Source organism: Sinocyclocheilus rhinocerous, unplaced genomic scaffold (assembly GCF_001515625.1).
Source record: "Sinocyclocheilus rhinocerous isolate Xijiao unplaced genomic scaffold, SAMN03320098_v1.1 scaffold478, whole genome shotgun sequence".
NCBI classification, from domain to species: domain Eukaryota; kingdom Metazoa; phylum Chordata; class Actinopteri; order Cypriniformes; family Cyprinidae; genus Sinocyclocheilus; species Sinocyclocheilus rhinocerous.
In genome coordinates, this window is record NW_015651483.1 from 1,878,877 (window position 1) to 1,889,911 (window position 11,035).

The 11,035-nt window shown below is 37.7% G+C and overlaps 2 protein-coding genes across 3 annotated transcripts in view; one reads left to right on the forward strand and one right to left on the reverse strand.

Annotated features, from left to right (window-relative positions):
* Window positions 1–287: 287 nt before the first annotated feature.
* Window positions 288–3,187, reverse strand: bloc1s2 (biogenesis of lysosomal organelles complex-1, subunit 2). 2 transcript variants are annotated; one of them, XM_016518260.1, is made up of 5 exons: window positions 2,930–3,185; window positions 2,487–2,603; window positions 2,264–2,383; window positions 1,958–2,062; window positions 288–732 (listed from the first exon to the last, which is right to left on the reverse strand). In XM_016518260.1, the coding sequence occupies exons 1-5, from the start codon at window positions 3,087–3,089 to the stop codon at window positions 701–703; spliced, it is 534 nt and encodes a 177-aa protein (XP_016373746.1). In that variant the 5' UTR covers window positions 3,090–3,185; the 3' UTR covers window positions 288–700. The 2 variants fall into 2 exon arrangements, with proteins under 2 accessions (XP_016373746.1, XP_016373747.1); XM_016518261.1 differs by lacking the exon at window positions 288–732 and adding an exon at window positions 1,270–1,304 and having other exon boundaries at window positions 2,930–3,187.
* Window positions 3,188–4,318: 1,131 nt separating this feature from the next.
* The window catches only part of usp24 (ubiquitin specific peptidase 24), a 75,341-nt gene continuing 68,624 nt past the window's right edge, over window positions 4,319–11,035 (forward strand). Inside the window, exon 1 of the mRNA XM_016518263.1 lies at window positions 4,319–4,758. Within this exon, the coding sequence (XP_016373749.1) occupies window positions 4,477–4,758 (282 nt within the window). The 5' untranslated portion in view covers window positions 4,319–4,476. The remainder of the gene's footprint in view (window positions 4,759–11,035) is intronic.

Sequence of the window (11,035 nt, forward strand, 5' to 3'; positions counted from 1 at the left end):
GATATTATAAAACAAAACATAAGAAGAACTGCATTTGTTCGTTTGCATGACTATATCATCTAACAGCAGCTGCAAATAATCATAATTGCACAAATGCAGCGGTATAAAATGTGAGGTACGTTTGTTAACTGCACCATATTAAAATATGTAATAACATTCACTTCACACTTCTTTTTTTTTAATTCCATAAGTTCACAAAATGACATTTTAGTTAGGTTAGTTAAGATTTTGAAAATAATTAATAATACAAATGTTCAACAAAACATTAGCTTTTTTTCAACTGCAAACGTACAGAAAAAAGGGGAAAAAAACACTATTTAACAGAAATGATGTGTAAATCATCTTTAACGACATATACTGTAACAAGCTATTTTAAATACACTGTACAGGTTTATCTGTATTCATGCTTTTTTGAATCTTAAATGTGTATTTTGAAATCAGGAGTTGGTCAGAAAGCATGTCAAACTCTACACTCCTGCCCTTTGCAGTCTAGCCTGTGTAGCGTCTGATCAATAAATGAGCATTCGATATTATGTACCTAAGGTTACTTGCTGCACAATGTATACTCAGAGATTATGACACTGCCATAGTGTATGTGATATCGGTTTGAAGATTGTTTAGTGCATAAAACAAACAAAAATCTCAGAGACTTGCAGATATAATTTGAGAATGACTACTTTGCAGGAGTTCCTAGTCATTTTCACCGCTTCTCCAGTTTCTTAAACTTGGCCTCTGTGAATAAACACACAAACAATTACACAAGTGAAATACTGAGAGTAGTTCAGTTACACATCGGAGTATTATATTAATCTCACAAAATGAGCTCACTTCTATAACAAAAGAGGAACCAGAGCATTTATTTGGTCTTATAGCACCATCTAATGTCCATTTAATCAATTGTTCAGTGATTCATAAATTAGTAGGCCAAAAACTTGAAATATAATAAGATGGCTCTGAATGATGGTCAATACAGTACTTTTCAATCAATACATATGATAAATGATTTGATTTCAGATGAACTGCAACAGTAAAACTGTAATAAACGTAGCTGAACAGCACACCAAAAATAGAAATGCTGTGTGTGTGGGTCATCTGAAGTGGGCGGCAACAGAGCAGATGGCTGTATTGATTGTGATAAGAAATCAACTAGTTGTGTTGCATCATGATTCTCTCTTTCAGACAGGGCAGAGGTGCATATTTCTGCATATATTGCATATTTCTGCATTTTAGCACTTCTGGATCCATCATCCTGAAGTCAATGGGTTTTTTTGACCGGGTGTTTAGTTAAATGCTTGAAATAAGGTCTGTGGTGAACACAAGCTCAAGATATTTTCATGTTTTATTCTACAGCGTAAAATACACCAGTAATAACCACTTGTGTGTGTGTGTGTTTTTCTACAGCTTGTCTTGAAAAAAGCATTTGGTAACATTAACATCAAATCAAAGAGTTAAACTTATCTACATACTAGTCCACTTGTATAGCCTTGTATAGTTTATAGTCGTGCTCTTGCAAACTGTTCCAATAGCCTATATTCAGCTTCTGTTAATTGTATTTAGACTTCAGAATTGGTAAAAATGGTGTTCATTTGTGAAGATTATTATGACGAACAAAATGTGCAAGAATCATAAACTTTTGTTGGTCACAGAGCTTATTTTCTGCAATAATCCAAATGCCAAGGGAAAAATCCTACTGTTTTTTTTTTGTCAAAGGAATCAAGATGATGCTAACTTTGGGTTGGCCTACAAAAATACAATCACTGCATCAACCTATTGTCACGACAATCAACTCATCTTTTGTTTTCAGTACATTTAGGGTAGGTTCAATCAAAATAATTCACAGTTCAGACTTCAGACAAGCCTAATGGTGTCCTTCATAATTTGTAATTAAATTAATTTGAACTGTATAAAAGCAAATAATAAAACAGTCAAAAAGAGAGTTGTTGATTTTTGTACTCACCCAGTTTCTTTGAATATGTGTCTAGTTTATAAGCAGCCTGTTCCAGAGCCGTAACCTGCTCCTCGATCTGGTTAATCTGATCCAGATAAGGCTGCAAACTGGCATCTAACGCCAAAAATGAGAACATAATTTAAGATGATCAATATATGGCTTCAATACTCACTTATTAGCAAATCACAAAATAAACGCTTGCAATGTTAATAAAACACTAACATAAGTGTACTTTGAACACTGTGTACTTTGAACAATGTTATATTAACAAAACATACATTGGCTGATTTTATATATTGCTGCCCCATTTCTCACATTTCTGATTGAGATCTTGTAGATTGCGGCTGATGTTGATGGATATGTCCTTCATCTCCATGTACTTCAGACTGGTGAGTTTGTTCATGTTCTCCAGGAGTTTGTAGTCCTCACAGGTTGCTGAGTAAACGGAACAAATATTACACACAGTTAGTTCTATAAGTCTATATATAAACTGAAAGAGAGAGAAATATAATAATTGTTGTTCTTTTATTATCATTACCGGTGAGCTCTCCCTGTAAGAAAACTGCCATTTTGTCAAACATGTCTCTGCAGAGCTCATTGATATCAGGTTCAGCGGGTTCAGTGGCCTCCTCTGCTGTCTCCACTCCTCCGTCATCTGTTACAGACAGCAAACACTTCTAGTGTACTGAAAACTAGTGAGCTGCCTACCTAGGCTTAATTTTTAAGCACTAAATGTATTTGATGCCCAAAAGTGCAACGCTTACTGGGTTTTAAGACACAGTCTAGTTACAAATGTACACAAAACGCATCATTCTCTTTGGAAACAGGACAAGTCAAATAGCCCAAAACAGGTTGCATTAACCCAAAAATAAGACACAAACACAACAGGACCAACAGCAGCACTGGAAAGCTAAGAGAATCGTAATAGATGAAGTTGCAGTGACTTGCACACAGGCTGGTCTGTTTACAAAAGCAGCTTACTGTTATTACTGGGTCTTTTGGCTTTTTGGTTCTCCGTCGCATCGTTTGTGGCCGCATCTCTCTTGTGCTCGGGCTCGGCGGTGAGGTTGAGGTCGGTCGGGGGAACCGATGCTTTACTGACGCTCTCCATCGCCGCGGCCTCGTCCCCCGAAGCTGCCATTTTCACATCACATGATCACATGACCAACCAGTTTCACGTGACTTATGCAGGGAAATAAAACCGAATCGTGTTTTAATTCTGGTGAAACGAAACTGATATAAGACTTTTTTTATGAAGCGTTACGAGAATATGTTAAAAATGATAAAGTAGTCAGATTCGATACTCTTGCTTCTTTTGTATGTAATATTCTTTTTGACATGCATGTCAGATAGGCTACAGTTCCTAAATACGAGATGTGAAATCTAAAGGTGTATCATTAAGGGTTATAATTAATAAAGTATAGGTCAAAAAACACGTTTCATATACAGATATGGGTGGGGCTGCATGACAACTCTGCTAATTTAAAAAGAGTGAAGCAAAGAACAATGAGCTTCTATGAAGTGTATTTCTGGCCGAGTGCATTTCAAAATAATGATTATTTCATGTATTTTTGTGTGGATTCTAAATGCCATCTATCCATCTATCTATCTATCTATCTATCTATATATATATATAGAGAGAGAGAGAGAGAGAGAGAGCGCGAGAAAGTCGAGATAATTAATTTCAAATTAAATTTATTTAAATTCAAACCCATTCATGTGATGCACAATATCCCCGATCATTCATATGTGTGTGAAAATTAATATACATATAAATATAAATAATATAAATACATATATTACATTATATATAGAGAGAGAGATAGAGTCGAGATAATTAATTTGAAATTAAATGTAATTAAATTCAAACCCAGTCATGTGATGCACAATAAGCTGATCAAATAAACTAATAAATAACTGATCAATAAATAATCTGCTTAAAAATGCATTATATTATACTTTTGTATTGTACTATTGTAGAAACTGTACTATTTATAATATAGTACATATTGAGTCATATTTGACTAATTTTCACACACATATGAATTTGATCAGGGATATAATATATAATATAATATATCCCTGATCATTCATATGTGTGTGAAAATTAGTATAAATATAAATAAATACATATATATACATATATGTATTTACTTTTCTGTATTATTAATTTAATTGTATTGCTCCGTATTGTTTTATTTTTAAATCTCATTATTTTTATATACATGCATTTTTCTTCTAGTGTTATTTATGTGTAGTAGTAGTAGTAGTAATAGTAGTAGTATGAATGCGGTTTTTTATTTGACCTTTATTTTGAAAAGTATTCCCGTCTACACCCACCTAGCGATCTATTGGCGTCGCCCGCTTCACAGGCCTGGCGTGGCCCGCTTCTCAGCCCGCTGCCTGTGACGGGAATCCATCGTGACAGGATACCAGCAGCACCACCGACTGTAAACATGGCGGCGTGCACAGCCGGATGCCTGTGCTATGTGTCCCCTTACTGAAGCCCGGATCATCGACACACTTCCATGATGGAGACAGAGGAGGAGCAGCATATGACCACGCTGTTATGCATGGGTTTCCCAGACCCGGTGGCCATCCGAAAAGCCCTGCGCCTGGCCAAAAACGACATCAACGAGGCTGTCGCGCTGCTCACCAACGAAAGCCCGGGACTCGGATACGGCTACGAGCCGATGGAAAGCGGCCCTTCCCCGGGCTCCGGCCTCAGCGGAGACGGCGAGAACAGCGGGCGCACGGGCACCGGAGGGTTTGATCCTCCGCCTGCGTATCACGATGTCGTGGAAAGTGAGGTATGATTATGAAACGCATGTATTTGGGATGAATCGCACGGCTGCTTGAGGCGGAACCACCGGGGCTGTCAAAAACCGGAGGGAAAGGCGGGCGCACGCCTTTATCGCCTCTGCATAAGCATGCATTACCTGTTGTGCATGCGCATGCAACACCTGACGAGGATGTCAAGATATTTTCTGTTAACGTTGCGTTCTTTATGCATGCATTAGCAGGTTACGAACGAATTCAGCAGAGGCATTCATTCACGTGCCAGCAGAAGTTGAAGGAGCTTGGGGGATGGGTGTCGTAGATTGCATTTAAATGCATGACTTGTTAGAGTTTACTCTGCTTTTATTTGCGTGTTGATAGGGAAGCATTCAGCCAATGGAGTGTTCTTCCTCCTGATCAATTATTAAACGAATGTCTGTCTTACTAACTGTTAAGCAATAGCAGGAAACGTGTGACTGATGATTTTCATGTCGGTTTGTTGAATCATCGAGTGTCATGTTATATTATCTCTGCAGTGAAGCTAATATTGACCAGTATTACTGGGTTAAATTAAACCGACTGTGAGGAGCTGCTGTTTATTAGCATGTGAATATGAATTCACTTTTGTGTGCTTGGAGTCTGCATTCCCACAGGTCTCAAATTATTATTTGTCTGGATTATGATACAAGCTCTCTGCGGGTCTTAACGAGATCTTAATTCACTATTCCACAAATTGAGGACTAAAAAGGTCTTGAATTGAAACAGAAAATCATGAAATGATGGCATTAAATGTGCATGTGCTTCAAAAAATGAACATTTTCCTCAATACAATTATCGAAATATCCTCAAAATTAAAATGTCTTTAAGTCCTGTTTTCTGATAAATGTAACAACGTTTATGTTTAAAGCAAGCAAATATTGTCAACGGGGTATGAAAACTTGTTTTTCCAATAAATTAAGTTGATTTTTCTGAGCCCATTGGCAAATATTTGGTTTAATCATAAACTCTTGTACGCCTCAATTTCTCACAAAACAAGACTTTTTTATTTTGTGCAATTTTGCTTCCCAAGTAAATGTGTTTTGATTTAAGAATCTGGAAAAGGAGACAAAATGCTGAGAATAAGCATTGCTTTTTTTTGCAGTGTGATCAGAGGGTACAGTAAAAATTATTTTCATAGACTAGTGGATGACAAAAAGCCATACATTTTAATTTTTTCTTCTAATAAAAGAATTAAAAAGTAATAGAGACATGTTGGAAGTTGTATTTTCAAACTTTAAAGCATTGCTAATACAGCGTTTCTTAAATCTTAAAAACTCTTACATCTACCTTTGCGAAACCTGCAGAAACCCTGGGATAAACAGTATTAGTTATGTGTAAAGCTTGTCTGATATGAGGCCACTGAGTCTGATATATTGCTCAACTGTTGCAGTGTTTCTTTCGCTGTTTCCCTCATGGATTCTTTGACCTGTTGGTCAACCGCAGTCAGAGCTGAAAACTAAGTGCTGTGATTTGAAATGACCATGTGGGTCAGTGCAGTCAGACCTGACTTCAGCCTGTATGGAAAAGCCCTTTAAATATGTATCAATGTTACTTCAACCATTGGTTTTTATCAGTGCTGAAAAGCAGTTTGTTGCAACTTTGTTGTAGCTATTTGGGGAATGAACATTTTAAAATATACTACTAGATATAACTAATCGGATGATATGCATGTGTGTTTGGCAAAGAGAGCAGTGTTTTTCTAACTACGAGGATTTCAATCAAGTTGCTAAATATATTTTACAATGAATAAACTGCCTGACTTTCAAGTAGGCTTGGATGATGTGGACCAAAAATCACGTCTTTGTATTTTTAGGTTGAAAGGTGATACACGTTATATAGCGCTGTATTTTCTGGAAATCGGGTTGAATGTTTTAATTTTCTTTTCATAAGGCATACCATGGGTAAATAAAGCTGCAACTGCTTTTGTTTCATATCAAAAGTCTGTTTTAACACACTCTTGGTTAGTGTGAACCTACACTGGTCTCACGGTTCGGTTCGATTACAATTATCGGCGCATCATGTAGGCTTACACTTCTTGTACTTCGTTTCTGCACCACAAGGTGTCACTGTGGCCTCAACGCTTACCCCTCGCCTACTCTGGCTCGATTGCTATTCCTGAGGTAAAACACGCCCTTCTTGAGATATATGAACTGAACCTGACGTGGTTTCTCAAGTTAGTGGCATTACCCCCTGCATATTTTATTTGTGTGGGAAGTGATTTACACACAGCGTGTGTCTTCTCCAGGTCATGCTTACCAGGTTGTTCGTAAAAGCCGAAATGTGCCCAGATGTCGGCTTTTAAAGTAGCTGGAGCATTTTTAATTACTCGCACTCGCATCTCGCCTCCCTCCGCCATTATATGCTACCGCAACAAAGCACGTATGCGACAAATGATGTCAGAAAAGCATCAGTACGTTATAATCGGTTATGGTCTATTACTGAACCGATACCGAATCGTCCTCATCTGTAGGCTAATTTCATTCTTTCTTAACTTTTAACTTCTTCTTAAAATTTGTTATGAAGAATTTTAAATCAACTTCATAACAAATAGGCTAGGCTAATGAATTTTCGTCATAAGCAATATACGAACATAACGAATACCCATTCTATAAAACGAAATATTCATTAATTCATAAATCAGAAAAATGAAAGTGAAACCTAAAAAACAGCGCGCATAAGAAAGCACGCTTTCGGGAGCTTCAGCAAATGCACGCGATCACAGTGGCAGGATTGGCATTCCATAATAAAGTGCTGTTGGATGACGTGCGGGTTTGACAAGGCTGAATGGTTGTTGTGTAATGCTTTTGGCAGACGTGTTTTGGAAGGGAGGTGACACTATTAGGAAACCATAGACTGACTAGTGATGATTAGGCCTGTGTGAAATTAGTGCGGAGTCCTGATGGTGTGTCAGTGATATATAATGAGTGGTCAATACAATGAAAAAGTGGGAACAAAAAATGTGTATAATGTGGAATTTCAGAAAATGTGGCTAATTTTGGATTAATAAAAATCAAAAGTAGGGCAGCACTTATGTCATGATATGGACTAGTGTCTGTTAATATAAAAGCTGTTTAAATATGAAGTCTGCCTGTTCTACATGTCTGTATGTAAAAGAGCGGCCCGGTTTTGTCTGAGTTTACTCAAGCATGTTTCTAGTGTCTGCTGTCTCACTATATGAGTATATAAACACATGAAGTTCATCTCCAGAGTAGGGTTGTGACGGTGAGGAAATTTTCCCACCGGTTAATCGACGTGTGACAACACCGGTAATACCGGTCGATGCACTGCATCCTCAATTTTCAATTTTACTTAATGTATACAATTTTGTCAATAAATCAAGCAGTGAGATATATGAACTGAACCTGACGTGGTTTCTCAAGTTAGTGGCATTACCCCCTGCATATTTTATTTGTGTGGGAAGTGATTTACACACAGCGTGTGTCTTCTCCAGGTCATGCTTACCAGGTTGTTCATAAAAGCCGAAATGTGCCCAGATGTCGGCTTTTAAAGTACGCTTTCCTTCGCTTTTAAATAGCTTTTAAAAGCGGCAAGGCGCATTTTACTTTAACTTTCAAATAGCGGCAATATGGAGTAAAGCAATTGTTTGAAATTTCCCTCTTTTCCTCGCTTTCCTTCGCTTTTAAATAGCTTAAAAGCGCTGTGCGCATTTTACTTTCACTTTCGAATTAGCGGCAGTTCGGCGTCAATTGCTTGAATGCAACAACAAAATACAATGTCAAACTCACTTTAGCGTATATATAAAACATAGAACTTTTATTAACAAAACAAATAAAAATACACCATGCTATAGGGCAAGCCGCCTAATATAAAATAACAAATAACTTAAAGTTTAAATAGGTATACAAAACTGGAAATAGGCTAAGTAAACATGTATAATATATAACCAAATAAATAAGAAACGTAGAACGTTTATTAGCAAAACAAATGTCAAATAAAATAAATAAATGACACAGTTTAAATAAAGTAAAAATCAGCAAACAATGTGAAACCAATTAAAAAAGAAACGAATGTTTAAAAAAAAAACTTCCAAAATCACCTTAGATAAAAGGCAAAAGTCAACAGGCTTTTCAAAATCCAAAATATTGCCAAACAGGCGCTTTTGCATTTTGTTTCAAAACTAAATCATCCGCCATTGTCTTTTCTGTCTCACCTCACTCTTCTTGTCAGTCAGCTCGACTCACTCTCCTCACTGGAGAAACGAAATCTGATCTGTGATGCGACTGTCGTTCGGCACGCTGCATTGAGCATCCGCGTTCAGTTATTAATTGTAGTGTCTGCTCTTTTACTGAACTAAATGATTTTTATTACTAGAAAAAATCTAAACGACGGTGGGGGTCGGTGACGCGGTGGGCAAGTGACGTAACCGGTGTTGAGGCTTAACACTGTCAGCACCATCTATCGCGGCAAGCCTACTCCAGAGCTGCTCTGAGAGTCATTTTAGAAGCATTTTGTAATTTCATTGGATGTTTTCACGACATCCCAACAAAATAAACGTTTAATTTGGGAATATCACAAAATTATTCATCAGTGTTTTAATTTAAAACAGGGTGGCCGCGGGTCCTTAAGTCTTAAAATGTCTTAAATAAAGTTTTCCTAATAAAAGGCCTTAAAAAGTCTTAAATGTCTTAAATTCAGATTCGATGGGTCTTAAATATTTTCGGTACCATTTAATTTGGGAATATCACAAAATTATTCATCAGTGTTTTAATTTAAAACAGGGTGGCCGCGGGTCCTTAAGTCTTAAAATGTCTTAAATAAAGTTTTCCTAATAAAAGGCCTTAAAAAGTCTTAAAATGTCTTAAATTCAGATTCGATGGGTCTTAAATATTTTCAGTCCCAATTCTGCAAAAATTTCTCCAGTCTGACGGACCTATAGTGACTGTTTACAATCATTGGACAGACAGATTTTTCCCCCGCTTTAGTTACTGCATGCTACATTTAGCTGCCCAGCCTCCTAGCTAGTTTAAAATGGGTTAATGCAAGTTTACTTAATGGCTCGAGAATTTTACTTGTCCGACTCTGACCGGACAAATAGCCTGTGTGACAAAAAATAACCAGTGAAGCATCAAAACGCGAGAATGCTTCTTCTGATTTTATTACATTCAACGTAAACAGCGATTGATAATGGACTAGGGATGTAACGATTAACTGCGAGCCGGTTGAAAATCGATTCAAATCGGTTGAGATGCCATACAATTCAAGATACAATTGGAGTAGGAGTTTATATGAATAGGCCCTTTCGCACCGCAGGAACCTTTTCATAGTACCAGAACTAATTGTGGAACTACCCACTTTTTGGCGTTTTCGCACCGCCGGAACTGGGAGCGATTTTAGTACCGGACTGCCTTTTTCGAGAACCAAATTAGCTCCTACTCCGGAGCAGGGTCTAACCAGCACAAATGGTACTAATCGTGACGTAAGTAGACAATGATTGGCCAAACGCGTACGAAAACGCCCTCACCCGCCATGATTTAAAACGCCGTGTAAACATACTGTAAACATTGTGTCAACTTATTTCGCAAGTATGGAGAACAGCGATAGATGGACGGACGCTGAAGTGCAGGCACTTGTAGCAAATGTAGCACTGCCAGTCCTCCTTTCCGTTCTTTCAATCGCTTTAAGTATACGGTGACTTTCCATCTCCATTATTGTAAAACCCGCGAGACACAACAAAAACACAGCTCCGATCACAGCGTCCTCCATCCTCCTGTTGTTAATGTTGTTCTTATTTGTTTTCGTTGTTGAACGCCGCGCACAAATGACGTCGCTGTCGACCGGTTCTTAGTACACACTGTCGGTGCGAATGCAACCCTTTAAATGGTGCTGGGAAATAGTTCGCGCAAAATCGTCCCAGTACTTTAGTACTGTCCATTTAGTTCTGGAACTAAAGCGGTGCGAAAGGCCCTAATGTATCTCTGAGGGGAACTGACTATCTTTAAAAAAGTTTTTGTGGTATTTTCTTTTCATCTTGCCTCTGAACGATGCATATTAGAGTTCATAAGCGCAGCTCTGCTTTGTTTACAGCGGTAACCCAGGAAACACTGTATCATTGCTGTTCATAAGCGCCACCTGCTGGCAGAGAGTGCATCTGCGTCTCATTCAACTCGTCTGCTGTTTCGTTCAGATATGTTTTATGTAGAATAGTTTCACAAAACTAAAGTCAGATCATTCTGTTTTTGCTTCAAATTTCGAAATTATACAGTCTAATTTAGATTAAAAACTACTCATGCTGCATGTATGCTGCATCTT

What these genes read in the sequence shown, in the direction of transcription:
- bloc1s2 (XM_016518260.1), bottom strand. Translation starts at nt 3,089, where the DNA reads ATGGCAGCTTCGGGGGACGAGGCCGCGGCGATGGAGAGCGTCAGTAAA. An exon ending in CTTACAGGGAGAGCTCACCG is followed by an intron (nt 2,384 to 2,486) that starts GTAATGATAATA and finishes CCGTTTACTCAG; the next exon opens with CAACCTGTGAGGACTACAAA. An exon ending in CACATATTCAAAGAAACTGG is followed by an intron (nt 733 to 1,957) that starts GTGAGTACAAAA and finishes GTTTATTCACAG; the next exon opens with AGGCCAAGTTTAAGAAACTG.